Source organism: Patagioenas fasciata, chromosome 5, assembly GCF_037038585.1.
Source record: "Patagioenas fasciata isolate bPatFas1 chromosome 5, bPatFas1.hap1, whole genome shotgun sequence".
Classification (NCBI taxonomy): domain Eukaryota; kingdom Metazoa; phylum Chordata; class Aves; order Columbiformes; family Columbidae; genus Patagioenas; species Patagioenas fasciata.
Genome location: NC_092524.1, coordinates 36019494 through 36037087, shown reverse-complemented (window position 1 = coordinate 36037087; position 17594 = coordinate 36019494). Strand labels below are relative to the sequence as shown.

Sequence of the window (17594 nt, the reverse complement as noted above, 5' to 3'; positions counted from 1 at the left end):
GAGAGACTGCAGCTCAACAAATTTTGCATACAAGTTTTGGTAGATTTGGTACAAATCTTGATGAGACTGCTAAAGTAATATAATATAACTCCATACACTCTTCTTCACAAGTTAAGCTCCTCTTAGTTAGGGTGTGCCTTTAAAACAACTGTTACCCAGAAATCCAAAAGCAACCAAAACAATAAGTCTTAGCTATTCAGAAACCATGCCAAAAGCCTCGAGCAGAAACATCAAATGCCATTTAGGTAATTCATTGTTCTTAAGTTGTAAGTGGTCTCTATTTCATGCATTCTCAAACTGGGAGAATGTAGAACATCTCAAAAGAGTGCAGGCACCAGCAGCTCCCAACTGTGCCTGTACTGGGAGCTTCAGAAGTCACTGCAGTCCTGAATACTGGCAGTGAATCCTGCCATTGCTATTCAAGGACTCTCCAGCACAACTCAGAAATTGTAATGGTGGAAGCTGAGGTCCAAACTTCAGTTTAAGGGAGGAATGAAGACAGATGGTAGGAAGACAGAAATCAAAAGCACCGCACTGCTCCAACCCAGTGTGAAGAAACATTTAATAACAGAAAGTTAAGGTCGGATATTGATGGACTAAGACAAATGATAAAATAAGGGAGCTGAGGTCCAGGTTTACAATTTTAAACAGAGTCACATTCTAAGAAGTGCAGAGATTCTGCTGCCATCAATGGTTCAACTTTGAGAAATACCCGTTTATTATGTCCTCCTCATCTTAGCCAGTCACCAGGAAGACAGATTCCTTCTGTTTACATAGAATGGTAGATGACAAAGAAATAAACAATTGCAGCTGACAGCAAGGGCAGCTGAAGCTACTCTTCTTATGTCACAACACATGTGAGAAGTTACTCAACCATACAAATTTGAATTTCAAATAGGGAAAGGACAGAGGCACAAAAGCAGAGTTCCATTTATTTTGAAGTGTTGGACACACTACACTACTACCAGTATTTGAAACCTCTATACAGTGCACATAAAGAGGTGATGTCTAAAAGAATCAGCACAGATGTTTGATTTTTGCCAGAAAGTACTTAATCCATAAAAGCAATGCACCTTTACAATAATCAGCATAACAAAATATAAAATTAGGTGTCTGAAGATTAAAGTTTGTCACAACATCCATACAATTCCTCCTGAAAACAAAAAAATTACAAAACAGTTGAAACTGCATACAGCACCACTCTACATTTTTAGATGGTTTCTTGACTATAAGCCTACTAATGAAAGTTACAGTACCTTCGAATAACAGCAAAGACTAGTTTTTTGAAGAATTTTTATGAAGAACTAATGATACATTTTACAATTAATCAGTTATACATCTCACCATTTTGCAATGAAAGAAGTTTTATAAATCCAGCAGTAAGAATTTTCTTAGTGTGTTGAGTAAAACGTTTTAGGTAAGTCACAAATAAAATTATTCTCTTTTATAATTTGTTAAAAAATAAGAACTGTCGCCATTCCACTAAGCAACCTTGTTTTCTCTGATTTCATTGGCCTAGCCACAAAGGCCAAGTCTTCAATACCCACCTATTGTACATGTTGTTTTGCCATATCTAGAAATACCAACAATAGAATTAATAGACCTTACCCTGATTAGGTTGGGTTTTATGGCAATCATAAACTTCTGGATTAATTTGTGAAATATTGAAGTACATATTTCACCTTCTTTAGCATGGAAGGCAACTGCAAGGAATTTTTTCAGTAAAATTTAATTAAAATGTATTTAAAGAAGATCTAGTCTCATGTGTATCATACTATAAGATTTCATACATGGAAGTTAAAGAAATTTACTTGGATGAGTTACATAACTACCATATTTCTCAAGAGATAAAGAAGAGGGAAAAGTGTAAGATGTGTCTTGTGAATAATTATGCTGTTTCAGAGGGCTGTGTTTTTGTTTTTAACAACTACTGCCCATACGGGACAAATAATTACATTCTAGAAGATACAGCCCCAGGTTTTCAAGTTCAAAAGTCTCTGCAGACACCACGTAGCAAGTCATCTAGAACTCTGAATGGGAATAAAGTATCCAGGTTTCCACAGCTGGTGTCTGCTTGTGAATGAATTATTAGATTGCCAAGTGGCTTAGGTCAAGGGTATAGTCTAGAATAAAAGTGTTCAAACATCCTAGCATGTGAGAACTGTTTCACTTACTCCAAGGAAAAAAAAAAAACCAGACATAGTATTGATATACATCAAGTAGGAGTACAAGTTAGAACATTAACTCACAGTATATAGATTTAGCACTTACAGAAAAGGATTTGTATTGCAAAGAATCATATATATCATGTATGAAAAATGTGTTTTTCCACAATGAAAGAAACAACATCCTGGAATAATGAAGTTTAATGGACTCAACTGAAAGTATGATTTTGTTACACAGAGCACAGGGGAATGAATTTAAGGCCATTTAATTACCTCCTGATCTCCATTTCTACTGTGAGTTTACCAGAGGATTTTTTGTGCCTGAGAGGCTGGGACACGTAAGTTAATTAATGATTTTGTACCCAGAAGATGTGTGCAATTTCACAGCCACATTAAAAGCTATAAATAAATACCTTTCCTATATAATTTAGTTAATAAAGCTCTTTAGCAAATTCAGGCTCTGAAAAGCAAAATATATGAACTGCATTCCATTTCACTATCAACTGGGGCATCTATTGGGGCACTCATTAAAATAAATATAACCTGAAAAGTAAGGTACTAGCAAGTCACAGAAAGTTCCACATAAAGATCAAGCTGGAGGAAAAACATGAATCTAAACTATGCAGAGTTTTACCAGTACCATACACCAGAACCCATCCATTCTGTGATTCTGTGTAATGCACATGACCCCTACAACAAGGTGTTACCTTTGAAATAAGAGGCATTGAAGCTACACAGTCTTGCTGGCCTACTGGTTGCTTACTATATCCTGACATCTACTGGAAACTTTCAAAATATCACCCATTTGAAATTCTGTGTTCTTCCCTTAATATTATAAACCAAACGTTAGTATAGAAATAAAAGCAGGTTACCTTGTAATAATAAGTTCTGTTGAAATTTTTAACCACACATTGCCACCATTATCGTGCACGTACTTCCAACATTCAAGCTGAGATTTTTGCTCAGCAATAACCATTCAGACCTCAAATCCTTGTTCTCTCCCCAACAAGAATGCACCACAATTCTGTTTCCTTTCAACTAAGGTATACAGATGAGAGACAGGATACAAAATGTACAGATGATTGACACATCTCTGAGAACTCAGCACTGAGAGTATTCAAATAGAATTTAAAAACAAAACAACAACAACAAAAAAACACAAACAAAAACAAAAAACCCACCCAAAAACAAACAAACAAAAAAGAAACAAAAACAAAAAACAACCACAACAACACACTCCTGAGCCATTTTGACATGGTATATCTTGAGAAATTCAGTCTGGTTTTGTTCCCCCTGTCCCCCGCTATAAAGACATTGTGAGCAGGATGCCTACAGTTTCTTCCAATGTCACCCCATCACCCCCAGTAAGAATCCAGCCACAGAAAGAAAAATGAGATTTTAAAATACCAAATATTTTATTTTTTCAGGTCCGTGAGAGCATGCACATCCTCTGTGCATTCTTTAAGAAAACTGCGGATACTTCAGAATATCAACCATTTGCTTTAGAATTTCAACAGAATTGTGTCCTTCTGATTCAGCAGAGAAAACATTTCTAAATAGTTTTTTTAACTTTTCTTTCCCTATTCTACCTACTTTACTGGTGTTCACTGTAATTTTGATCATAGTATTTTTTGTTATGTATCACATTATGCATTTCTCTGTATCATTAACTATTCATTTACCTTTCCTGTTAAAGAACTATATCCTTCATTAGTCATTTCTCTACTTTTAATGGAGCTATAAAATCTGTTGTTTTAAATGCTACTTAAGATGGAAGTGATATTTATTAAAAGACTAAAATGCAAATGTTCATTCTTGTCAGTGTGTTTATTTTCACCTTGACTACTTTTGTCTTCATTGTCATATCATGATGAAACTCAGAAATTATCTTATTAAACTTCCTGGTCTTTTCTTCCTGAGAATAGTCTGCTAGCATGTCTTTAACATAGTTTCACTTTTTAAAACCGACATCTAGCCTAAATTTTATTCCCTAGAACTCTCAGGAAAAAAGCTGATTGAAAGAACTAAGGTCATGTTTCATATTTGTGCCTTTCCATAGAATCACACTCTGTACAATCCCTTTTGCTCAAATTCTCTCTCACGTTCAGAATCTTAAATTCTTTTAGAAGTGAATTAAATGTAACATAATCAGTATCAAATTTGACATAAATGACCCATACTCCTTTTTGTACCATCTTGCAAGACCTTGGGTTGTGCACACCTCCTCCTGTATTGTTTTCCAACATATAACTCAGTACCACAATTTGGTCCCATTCCTTCAGTTCTTTTGTTAACAATTTCTAAAAAGGCTCAGGATTTCCCTCCCTCTGGACCTATCCTATTATGACATCCTTACCATGGCATTGCCTTTGTTTCCTTCCAACTCTCTCCCATTCCCACATGAAAATTTTCTCCAAGACGCACATGTGGCCAGGCCCACATCCCTTGAGCTTCTAGGTAACATTTTTACACCTCATATTTTTTAACTGCCTGCCTTTACTACACTAGGTATATCAGCCTGGGGAATCCTGAAAGCTATTAAAGCTTTATTTTTATAGTAACCAACAAAAATATTAATAGTAATCAAAATACAGGATAATTACATCAGGGTATTTACTACTCTTGCTTACTTACCAGCAGTATCCTGCCACGATGACATCAAAGTTAAAAAAAGTTTTGTGTTTTCTATCTCCTCATGGCTTCCAGTGGTTCCGATAAACTACTCAAAAGAAATACAGCAATAATATTCAGATACAAGTATATATTTACTCTAAAGTAAATACTTTAAAGCAAAATACGTTGTCTGCTTATCAGGCCTAATGAACTTCAGACACTATTAAAAATTCCATGCTCAGTGGCAACGTTTACTTGCTGCTTTATTTTCTTCTTGAGGCTACCTGAACATCTCCTAAGTTATGACAAAGGCATGGTGGAACTTTAAAGCCTCTGTTACATATTATCTCTTACATGGAGACACATTTCACCAGACAAAGAAGTTTTGTAATGTACATATGGTTCTGAATCCAAATTAAATTAAATTACGAGATGTAGTCAAACCAAATGCAATCATGTCTTTTTTGCAACTGATTTTTGTATTCATGTAAATTATACAATGCTTAACCTCAGAGGAAATACTCTCATGTTTCCAGGCATCAAGTGACATTTAACTGCCAGAGACCAGGACAGGTATAATGTGAAGGAATTTGTGCTGTAGGTTTCTTATGCCGTCCTTTTGGGGCATCCCTGATTTCCTCAGTAACAGACAGTACTGAAATAGATGGGTCTAGGAACAGTCACACTAGAGCAGAATAAGCACTTTTTAGATCTGGGTTCACAGACATTACCTCTTGTCACACCTTTTCATACCTGCAAGTAGTGAGCTCAACCATAAGATTGTGCTAGTAAATCACAACGATACAGCTGTGTATTTGGATATTGGTCATATCCATTTTTAAGGACCACAGCCTTCTTTCAAAGACTGCCTAACCAACAGGTATTAAAAGCTATTCAAAGTTACTTTTTAAGATCCATTTCTTCACTTTCATCAGCCAACTGTGAGTTATTTAATGAAAAATGTCTGTGAAATACTATAATTCTGCAAGACAGTACTCTAAGATACACTATTTATAAAACAAGCAGAATGCTTCTAACCTTAAGTTCCTCCCAGAGCTTTGCCCTTATTTCTTTGCCTTGTTTTTTAATTGCTCTCTCCTTAAAATGTTTTTTTGCCAGTATTGTGTCAAGTTTCTTCATTTTCTTTATAGCTGCTTGAATCTGAGGATCTACATCTGTTTCTTCAGAATATTCCAAGTTGGAAGAGTTTGCTGTAGAATGTATTTTAAATTAACATTAGCCTGAAGCATTTCAAGTTAAAAAAGAAACAAAAAAACCCAAACAAACAAAAAAAAAACCAACCACACACACAAAAAAAAAAAACACAAACAAAAAAACCCCACCACAAACAAAACACACATCACCACACACACACACAACAGCAGTACAAGTAATCTGATAACAACCACAGACAAGAGTACAATTATTCTCAAACATCTATATAATTTTCATTTCTAAACCTTTTCATAGCAGGGAAAAATATAAAAAATTTTCTAACAGAACTCTGAATCAAACTCTGAGATGTAGCAGTTGGACAGAAGGGTGTGGGGGAGGAAGAACCCCAACATTATGGGCAGGTTGTTTGATTTGTATTGGAAGAGTGACAACATCTCCACAGTATCAGCAAAAATCACAGACAAAATAAACTTAAAAATCAAAAATAATTTCTTCAGCCTCACTAGTAGAATACATGTTGAAATATCATTCATTAAAATTAATAATTCTGGGGTTAAGAGAGACTCTGTAGTATCTCTACTTTTAAATGTTACAGAAGTTCTAGTCTTGACTTCTATTTCAGTCAAATTACATTCTGAGACTAGTTCCAGAAAAATGTTTTTTAGAAAAATAGAACTTGTGAAATGTTATGGACACTAGCATTACTTCATTAAGAGAGATTTTTGTACTGTCTCTTTTTTCCTAAACATGCAGATTACAATTTCTGATTACTTTCAGCTTTGTCCCTTCCTATAGTATCCTTATGCTCTACCCTCTTTTCTGGTCAAACTTAGCTTCCATAGCAAGAGTAGAGGAAACACTTGCATCACTGTCCCCATCTTCCAGACTTCCAAGTTTTGGAGCCCTCCAATATTTTTTCATTTTCTAATCTTTTGAGGTCAAATTATTTATACACCCGTTGATCCCGAGCATTTACTGTGATGCATTGGTCTCCTTTATGCCATAAAAAGTGACGAATGAAACAACAAGGGGAGAACATAAAAATCTAACTGAGCTCCAGGGAAGCTCCAAAACCAGAAGATTAAAAAAAGCGCTTACTTCGACTGGCCCAAACCCAGCGGATGGATTTGAACCTAAAACTACTGAGTGAAGTTTTGAAGTTGAGTTCTATCCAATTTCTGTTCTCTTAGGTGACTAGCTCTGCTGCACTAGTTACAATCACCCCTGGAGTCTGCCTCATTAGATATATCAAATCTATGTAAAACTCAAATGCTATCATATCACTAGAGGAAGTGTATATCCTTTAATAAAATAATATTTAAATAAAGAATTAATCCAATACCTCCTGAATTTCACAATGCATATGCATTTTAAATTGGTAATATTTCTTTCTAACTATATAATATACACATAAATACACTGTGGTCCCAACCTCTCCTAGAAGTATAACAAGGGAAAAAAAGGGGGAGAAAAAGGGGTGAGAATGAGGGTGAGAACGGAAGGTGGGAAATGGGAGTGGGGCAAGGGGAGGAAGCGGGGGGAGGGGAAAAGGGGGCAGGAAGGCAAAAAAAGTGGAAAAGTTTTATTGCACTGTTTACTCTAGACACCTGAAAAGCAATACCTGCTTTTGCAAGACTTAGTGTCCCCTGGGAAAATTCACAGAATTTTGAAGTCTGTGTTTCAGTGCTCTCATCTCCAGAATCTGAACTAGAGATCAATCCTGAAAAAAACACAGGAAAAAGCCTTTCACAATAGATGTGAAATAAATTTTTAAAGATACTGTATGAAATGTTAACAGTTAAGAGATCAAAATACATTTTTATCAGCTAGGAGTCACCATGGAGCCTCTGCAGTGCTTACTGTTTAAACAATGATACCTACTAGTACATCATGTTGAACATGGGAGCAGGAATCAAGTGATTTCTTTTGCCTCCAACTCTGTCATGAAGGTACCCAAATTTCCCACTGATTCTCATACTGGCCTTTGGATCTCTGTTTTTAAATAGCCAGAAGCTCTAGAAAGCTAATGTATTACCATTTATAGAATGCCAAAAGAAATGCCATCTGAAGCACTTACACAAGTGCTTTCATTAAAATGAGATTTTGCATATTTATATTTATAGTATGCTACTAGTATTAGCATTGTTCAGTTGTTAGATACCGTAACTTACAACTATAATTTCAACTTTTTTTGGAGTGATGGGCCAGTATTAGGATAAAAAGTGATTAGGAATCTCTGTGAAAATTATCAGTATATCTGTGAAAAGTTTGTTAAAAACACCTCCCTGAAAACACTTTCTAACATGGTCCATGAAACATGTGCAGATGGTTTCTCTCGAACACTGAGGTCATTACCAAGGTGCACATCACAGCTTAGAAGCCATGAGACATACACTGTAGTGGTAATGGCAGCGATAACACATTTCTTTCAAAGATGGATTCAAAATAGTGAAAAGAAGTGAAAGTATTAATTTTGACACCTCCTTCTTTTCTAGAATTTTACCTATTTGCATTCTCTTTTCTCTCCACCAATAAAGTTTTACCCAAACTATACAAACATGATATTTGGTGTAGCCACAACACAAGCAAGTTTTAGTCAATCCCACAGCTGACAACTCATTGGGATTCAGTATACACTTCTGAAGAAAGAAGGTCAAACTCTCCTTTGTGGTTTGCTGATCTGTTCTTACTTCCTTGATATCAGATTTTTCTCTGTCATCACCTTTGTTTTCTTCTGGACAGCTGTCTTCTAGACTGTCTCTTTGATAACTAGCAGCCAAACTGACAGGTGAATCATCCTATGAAATGCAAATTAATTACTATAATAAAAATAGAAATTTTGGAGGGGAGAAAAAGATATTCACAACAATCACATACTATCTCAAAGGTTAACAATGATTCTATACGAGACTGCAGAGTACTTCTTAAATAAAATCACCATTTTTAGACCTGATCTGAGCCCTGTTTCCTAGATATCACATTGATTCTCAAGCTCACTTTTCCACAGACTGCCAGATTTGGGACTGCCAGGCTAGGAAGTGATTCCAGGGGTTTATGCCACTTCTGCTGCAGCAGAGGATACAGCCAACCAGCTGAGTCTGTGTGTACAACAGCCTCATCCATTTCCTGACACTGTGGGTGCTCTGTACCAGGTCGCATCCCAATCACTTGCTCATACTACAGAGTTTTTTATAGTCTTTGAAGGGTTGAAAAGCTTATACTTAACTCACCGGTCTCAAGAGACCACAATTTTCATGCAACAGCCAGAGTGATATTTAGGTCAGAACCTGGATTCAGAGTTACCCGATGTCAACTTTAACACCTAACTGTCAATCTATTAAAAAATATTTTAATACTTCTGTGAAGCACCCACGTATGATCCCATTCTACAGACAGGTGATCCGAGGTACAATACAACTGGACTAATCTAAACAAATCAATCTAGATCTCTAATTCTCAGATCCCAGTTCCTACATCCCAAGAACTATGTCACATATCCCATTCCCAAAATTCAGTTAATTCCCAATATTAATTTTCTCAGAGGATGGACAAACGGCTACTTCTGATGGATTTTGTTGAATCCCTGGAGCTGACATATTTCTTGGAATACTATGCTTCTGGGTTTTTTTAGACTTGATTCAAACATATCCCAAGAGAGCCTTGTAGTCAAAAATTCAACTTGTGAAATGTTTTCTTCTAATAAGGAAAATAATTTTAATTCCAACTTAAATTTAAAAGCACAAATGAGATGGAGGTGAAATTCTGCACATACTGGCTCATCCATCAACAGCCTGTATCTGTGTGTCTACACATTACTGACAGAACTTTGAATGTTTTTTGCTTAAAAATGAATTTATTTAATAATCTGACTCAATACAAAGAGGAAGACAAACAAGTTTTCCAGGTTGTACTGCTGAATAGCCCTTTTTGTGGCAAATATAAAAGTAACACATATTCCGAAAAATGAAATTAAATGTAAATCCATGCATGCATAAAGAGTAGCCCACATTCATGAACTTCCATGTAACCCCTCAGCACACCTCTAGAGCCCAGAACTCTATATGAAGCTAAAAATGTAGAATCTTACTTCTTCAGCATTCTGCTAAGAAGAATTAGGCACAGAGTTTCCAACCCGCTAAAGATGAAAATAATTACCTTTGGTAAACATGGCTCTGGTGTTAATAACTCCATAGATGTATTTGAAGATCTACCATTAGGATAAGCTCTTGAGCTAGATGCAGGTCTTGAAATTCTATCCAAGCTCCCCCTTGTATTATCCATTGTGACCTAAAATCAGGAAAAAAAAGAAAAAAAAAAGAAAAAGAAAAAAAAAAGAAAAGAAAGAAAGGAAAAAAAAAAAAGCACAACAACCTTCCAAACTGTGTTTCATAATAAAGCAACACAAGCCCAGTCACATTTCAGATGTAGACTTATCAAGCTTCAAATCCTTCCTAGCAATACAATGTTGAGAGGTCTTTTCTGTATAGACTAGCTTGCCACACAAGTAAACACTTTTTAATACATGTACAAATATATATTTATATCATTTAGCCAGCCAAAGTGTTCAAACGTGCTTATTGTCAAAGAAACTTCAAATGGCTTAAATTTGAAAAGTAATATCACAACAAAGGAAATGTCACAGCTCATTTTTTTTTCTTTTTTTATAAACATAGAAGCATAGAATAGTTTGGATTGGAAGGGACCTTCAAAGATCATCTAATCCAACCCCCTGCAAAACACAGGACTGGCAAAGTTGGCGTCAACAAAACAATTAGGGCATTTTATAGACATCTTGAACATATCAAATAAAGCAGCCAAAAGCTTTTTATATTCAGTAATTCTAAATGAGAGAAGTTCCCAATTCCAAATAGTCACACTCCCAGTCCCAATTCGAGTTTTAACAACAGAAGTGCTTGGTTCTCTGCAAAAACTGTGTGAATTCACAGGACTTAGATACCTGAGCATGTGACATGCACTGGTAATTAATCTCAGAGTCCCCAAGAGAATTCGACTTATTTCAGCACAAGAAATAGGACAAACTGAGTCACATACACAGGCCCATCACATCACGACACAGTCTAAGGGAGCAAGCAGAGAAGAAAAAGAGCAGTTTATATTAATTCACTCATTTCAACTCATGCACCTCAGGCTCATGCACTGCAGAAGCCCGTTCACACCGTCCACCAATCTCACGAAGGGCTGGTGCTACAGCCCCAGCAGCGGCGGGACCTCCCGGGCGCGGCACAGGGGGGTGGAGGCCCCGAACTGGGCCCCGAAGCGCCGCCGCCCCTCGCCCGCCCACAGAACCAAGCGGGAAACCACAGAACCCGTGGGGGCGCCGGGCCAGCACGGCCGGGCCGTCCTTACCGCGAGGGGGCGGCAGCACAGGAGGCAGCACAACCGCCGCCGCCGTTCCCATGACGACCAATTCGCCGAACTCTCGCGATAATTAGCTTTCAATTGGGGAGTTACCATCGTCAGGACGGGGGTGACAATGTTCGAGTTCTTCTTAGCCGTTCCCAGGGATGCAAATATAATCGGGCTCTCACGCGGTGACGAGACCTGAGTCGCCAGGTCAGCCACTGAGGCCTGTCTCCTCCGTTCTGACAGAAAGAAATGCTGTATGAGCAGCGCGCCTCTCCTGCCCCCGCCCTGCAGATAGTTGGGCTGTGCCGAGCCCGTGGTCGTGGCGCTGCCGTGTCCGCGTCTGTGTGGCGAGGCCGCGTCGGGCCGAGCCGAGCTGCGCAGCGCCGAGGAGCGGGTAGCTGGGTTATGGGTCGGTCTCTGAGCCCAGTTAGACCATCACCGGCACACGGGGCGCGGCGGTGTCGGTGTCCTGGGGAGCCCGCCCTGCGCTGGCGCCGATACCTGTGGACTCCGAGGCGCTCAGCTGCCCGGGCGCGGGGAGGCGCGCCGCTGAGGACGAAATAACGGAAACAGCATCTGAAAGGGTGGGTCATAGATACAGAGCTTAGAGCTTGGGTTTCCCAAAATCTCAGGGAGAAACGGTGGGTGCGGGTGTCCCGGCGGGTGTGCGGCCGCCTTGGCTGAGGCCCCGAGCCTGGGCGGAGGGCGAGTCGGAACGTGGGGCTCCTTTAGAGACAGCGTTGAAACCTGTAGGTTGTTGTAGACTGAGTTGGAACCCTTCTTGTGATAGCGTCATTCCCATAGCTGTTGTCTTTCCCACTTCGGTAAAGGAACAATTTTAGAAGTGTTTAACAGAAGAAAATTATTTTATTGATTCTTTTAAAAAATATATGTCTGCTGTGAATTATCATTGGTCATTTATCATTGGTCAGTTATCAATTATCATTGGTCAATTATCATTTGGTACTCTGGAGTCTACTGAATGAATTGCATCATGTTTACTTGTAAACAAGGATAGTTGAATGACTTTTAAATAAACTCACTGAAACTAATACTGTGGTGACTGCTTTGTACCTGAATATTCACTGTTAATAAGGAATTTAGTTCATAAAGGGAGTGTAATTACCTTCCTAATGCCATCCCCTTTTATTTCTTTTCCACATTTAAATAGGACGTGAAGATTAATTCCCGTGTTACAATTAACATGTAAAAACTGTAGAAACCGTTACTGGCCCCTGTGATACTTCCTATGATACCCATAGATGTTACGATCAGGCTTTCACTGGCAGCAAGCTTTTACAAGAAACAGTTTGAAGAAACAAACTACATCTCGTTCAAAATAAGGCTTTGATTGACAATTTTTTCTGCCAAAATAAACCTTACTATGTTGGGGGCATGTACTTGCTATCTGCAGTAGAGTTTTTTATTGATGTTTACAGGGTATGGCATTTCACTGTTACATTTCTGGAAGTGCCAATAAAGGAAGAACAATTTTTCCTGGTATTCAGTGTAGTAATGATGCACTGTGGTTTATAGTTGAGAGCTGAGGACTACTACTGAAGATACGCTAGTGAACCACGTGTATTTTATGCTCCTTCCTAAGAGTGCTGCGCTCCAAGTATGTTAAAATTCTAACATAAATCCTGCGATTGCTAATGCAACACCACAGTGGTGTTTGGAATGTGTGGTGCTTTCCAGACAGTGCAGATCATGATTTAAAGCAAAAATAGAAGACTGAATGTTTACATTCACAAGTTGAGTATTTAAGGCCAGTAATGACCATGAGAAAGCAGTGGAATGGACAATAGTTCAGAACTGGTGAAACTAAAAGCTGGCTTCTGCTGTATTAGGAACAATATTAGCTATGAATAATGAGGTATGGAAAGCAGCTAGGAAGAACTACCCCAATATTTATTTCTTTATACAGCAGCATGTATGTGCTTAACAGCTGACAGAGTTTGACTTGCTCTCAGCTCCCCATGTGACAGACTGCGTACAGCCTCAGAAGAGCTCATGAAAGGAGAGTGTCCAGCTCTGCATTTGGTATCAAATGGACATAAGTCTCCTTTGAAAGTGATGCAGGAATAGGCTCCTTAGTGCTGCTTGTCCACACAGTATCAGTGAAGGTTTTTGATGAAGCTGTGACACCTCAGAGTTTATAGAATGTCCTGAGTTGGAAGGATCATCGAGTCCAACTCCTGTCCCTGCTTATGGCAACCCCACAGTTCACACCATGTGTCTGAGGGTGTTGTCCAGTCTCTTCTTGAACACTGTCAGGCTTGGGGTCATGACACCTCCCTGGGGAGCCTGTTCCAGTGCTCCACCACCCTCTGGGGGAAGAACCTTTTCCTAATGTCCAACCTAAACCTCCCCTGGCACAGCTTCCTGACATTCCCTCGGGTTCTGTCATTGGTCACCAGAGAGAGGAGATCAGCACCTGCCCCTCCTCTGCTTGTGAGGAAGCTGTAGCTGCCATAAGGTCTCAGTTTCCTCCAGGCTGAACAAACCAAGTGACTTTAGCCACTCCTCAGACAGCTTCCTCTCTAAACCCTTCACCAAGTTCATAGCCTCTTCTGGACTCTCTCCAGTAGCTTAATACCTTTTTTATCCTGTGGTGCCCACAACTGCACACAGTGTTCCAGGTGAGGTTGCACCTGTGCAGAGCAGTTAATCACTTATCAGGGATATCTCAAACCATTGTTGATCTTATGATCTGTGGGTGCTATGTGTCCCAGAAGACCCCGAGAGGAAAACAAGAGGTTCACAGACTTCACCCCAAATCCTGTAAACTGGACCATGAGAGTCTTCATCTCCTATAAGAGGAGTGAACTTTGTAAATATGATTAAATATTATGGAATCTCAAATATTGTTACAGGTGGCAGGTGTATTTATAATGAAGTTTGAACTAGAAAAGCAGAAGAAAGGATGTAATTTCCTTTTTGCCTTTCTGGAAACAGGTCGGTTTTGTTCTATGATAAACTAGATACTTCTCTGAAGTATGATGAATTAGAGAACACTCTTGTGTTTAGGAAGGTCACAGCAAGAAAAGCACTCCAAGATGTGCTTTTCATCCTAAAAGATAGGTTACAACATGATGAAGACACACACAGACAAGTTGTCTTGATACTCAGAACACAGTTCACCATAGTAACAGAATTCATTTATTCTTTTCTCCCTAATCCAAGATGCTCAGATCAGGACAACCACAACTAATTTTCATTATATTCCCCTAAATGTTAGGGGGAATAAATGGACCCTTTTATTGCAAAGGACAGATTATGTATCAATATCTTTTGATTGGCATGTGCCAACAAGGGCAAAAAGACAGGAATTTTGGGCCATATTCTAACTCTTCCAGAAACCCTCAGTGGTGAGTAGAGTTCTGTAGTGTGCTCCATCAGTGACAGTGAAACAGTGTAGTAACGTGTCATTTGAGGACGCAAGGCTGAACTAAAAAGCTAAGTCTAGAGTCAATGGTAAAACTTCAGTTGTGTTTAATAAAGCCAGGTTTTCATGCTTTGACTCGCACTGTGAAAGGTCCTTCCATGAGACGCCTGTCTTCCGCCAGCCAACAGCAAAGTTAAGAAGCAGGAGCTCAAAGCAGATGGTGTTGTGCTGAAATGTCTCAGTGTTGTGGGGTGCAGTGTCAAGGTTTGCAACCAGACAGGTGCAAGGGAACCAGAAGACTGAGATCTTACAGGTGTCTATGGACCTTCTTTCATGGCTTAGGATATAATCCACACAAAAAATAGAGGGTTTAGTTTTACAGAAAATTGAGGCAAAAAAGAGAATACTGCTTACGTAAGTACTGTGCACAAAGGAGCTTTTGGAGTAAATCACCATCTCAGTGCATTATAGGGGAACCTCAGGATGCAGAAGAACAGTCATGCAAAGAAATCCTGGTTTGTGTTAACAAATGTGTATGCAGGAATAGGATCTGGCTTGGTATTTCTTATGCTTTCTTTAAAAAAATAGTCCACTTTCTCCTCACAGAGAAGCAGCAAGAGAATTGCTCCTATGCTCTTGCAGAAGGGCTTTCACTGAGATGATGAATGCTGCTGCATCCCGCTCTTGTATTGTTGTCCCTGAAGAAAGCAGTCAGAAAAATCGGCCCCTGCACAGCCTTGACCGTCTTTGGCTGATTCAGCAGCTTAAAACCAGCTGTGGAACAAAGATGGCTTGGGGCTGGTTCCCACTGTTCCCCCTCTGTGACCTCCAGGGGAGGGGAGGAACCAACTTGCTCATGAGTGCAAGCACCTGCACCTGGACTTCTGCAGTTTTCTGTAAGATGTGTTTTGTTTTGTTGTGCTTTGTTTTCCTAAACTGTCCTTGAATTACAGATTACTGAAGCTTGCAGTGATTGACCTTGTGGCCCCAGTTCGTTAGTTAAGACATCCTTGTAACTTGGGTAGAAATCCTGCTGATATCCCTACTTTGGCACACAGAAAGTCACTTCAACTAAAATGAGAAGCAGTCCTTTGAAGAGGTAAGAATGTTTCAAGTTTGAAAACAATGACTACAACCATATCTGGGGGTAAGGGGTGGGAGCAGCAGGGAGGGCATACTTTCTAGCCAAAAAAAAAAGAAAAAAAACCTAAAACCATTATCTCACACTGACTCCTGCATAGGTTAAAGCACAGTTACACAGTAACGTATATCAAACAAGGTTAGAAGGCAGGGATTTTGCTTTTTGTATGCTTACATTCTTTATCTAAATTATGCAGTGCAAGGTCAGGTGACATGAATGAGAGGAACTACCTGAGTTCATGGGACATGTCATCACCTCCAGAGCTGGTTACCTTCACAGCAGCTTGTGGGAGAGCTCTTGTTTAGCAGGAACCAGCTGCCAAGTCCCAGTCCTGCTGATCTGGAACCACAGCCTGACTTTCTGTTCTTCAAGACACAGCCCACTGGCACAGGAATATTTTCCCAGGTAACAGGGAGCACGATAGAAGAAAACTCTCTACAGAAATCCAGCCAGCCTTTTCTGCAGAACATTATCTATATGTGTATTTTAAAACCAGAAAAAATGCATTCATTAAATTACTGCAGCTTAATAACAATGAGATCTGTTATAGAGTAGGATACTTAGGGAGTTTCTAGAAAACAACTGCTTTTCCCTGGAAGTTTATCCCGTTGTGCAAAATACATTGTTGCCAAGTAGCAAACCAAAACAGCATTATTTGGTGCTGAAGGACTGTTGCGTTTTGGTTTTTTTTCTTTTTTTCCCACGATGTTTGTTTGAATTTAAAAATATTTCTTGAGGATATCTATGAACAGTAACTTGACATTGTCCTCATCATCTTTTCACCCTTTTAAAAGGATTTCTTACTGTGTTTAATATAAGCTCCATTTTCTATTTTTCTCCCCTGAGTGCTACAATAATGAGTTTTAACTTTCCTTCCTCTAAGTTTATTCTCCAGTAGTAAGGTTTAGCCTTTGGCACAGGCCAAATTACCTCAGGCTTTCATTTCTTCAATTCCCACAGCTTTACTTTGTACTTCATTTTCTTTCACCAATTATCTGTAGAGAAAAAAATTACCTTACCAACACCAGTGGTGGTTAAAAATCATCATAACAAAAAAACCCAAACACAACAACAACAACAACAAAAACCCCACAGCACTTTTGCTTATCTTTAATGTGATGATAAAGAACAAGTCCTGATTTTTTTTTTTTTTAATATTGAATGCTGGAGAACATTTTGCCCAGTAGAAATCATTTGAACAACAAGCCAACAGACAGCAGCAGTGATTCAAAATTACCACTGTCTTAGATGAAGTTAAAAAATGAAGCTCTACAAGTCATATATTCCATCTTGCCTAAAGAGAGTCACAAATTACCGTTTCCTGATGACAATTCTGGCACAGAAGCTGTGCTATGAATTTTACACAGTTTAATTTTTTTGTGCAAAGATGTGCTTCTGTGTATTTTTTCCACATCCCTTAAACATTCACATGGATGAGCTGTTGTAAGAGGGAGTGAAAACATTCTCAAATAATTCTTCACGTATGAAAAAACACCTTAATTAATTTCGTGGTGAAAGGTTTCAATGTTGACAGACACAAACTGCTAAAAATAAACAAGCAAATTTTACACATGTCCTCTTTTAAATAAAAAGGTATTTTTGTCTCAACAGTCAAAAACCACCACAAACACCTTGCTTTCCAGATGGGATCAAACTAAATTCTATGCAATTTGGCTCTTTGAATTTATCATTGGAATTTCATTCAATGTGAGATTTGAACGGGACAAAACTAGGCCTAACTAAG

At 38.7% G+C, this 17594-nt stretch overlaps 1 protein-coding gene and 1 long non-coding RNA gene across 13 annotated transcripts in view; one reads left to right on the top strand and one right to left on the bottom strand.

Moving 5' to 3' along the window:
* The window catches only part of FSIP1 (fibrous sheath interacting protein 1), a 90376-nt gene extending 78789 nt beyond the window's left edge, over nucleotides 1-11587 (bottom strand). For 7 of the 12 annotated variants that reach the window (XR_011739365.1, XR_011739366.1, XM_071809333.1 and 4 more), the window contains exons 1-6: nucleotides 11322-11587; nucleotides 10110-10241; nucleotides 8677-8752; nucleotides 7576-7674; nucleotides 5817-5989; nucleotides 4800-4884 (exon numbers count right to left, since the gene is read on the bottom strand). Coding sequence is in view for 10 of the 12 variants with exons in the window: in XM_071809333.1 (XP_071665434.1) it covers nucleotides 4800-4884; nucleotides 5817-5989; nucleotides 7576-7674; nucleotides 8677-8752; nucleotides 10110-10241; nucleotides 11322-11429 (673 nt within the window). In the remaining 2 variants the exon portion in view is untranslated. The other 5 variants (XM_071809325.1, XM_071809327.1, XM_071809326.1 and 2 more) reach the window with 5 other exon arrangements.
* Nucleotides 11588-11767: 180 nt separating this feature from the next.
* LOC139828105 (uncharacterized) lies at nucleotides 11768-17418 on the top strand. Its single transcript, XR_011739367.1, has 3 exons — nucleotides 11768-11905; nucleotides 15663-15808; nucleotides 16047-17418. It is a non-coding gene; the product is annotated as an uncharacterized lncRNA (long non-coding RNA).
* The last annotated feature ends 176 nt before the right edge of the window (nucleotides 17419-17594 follow it).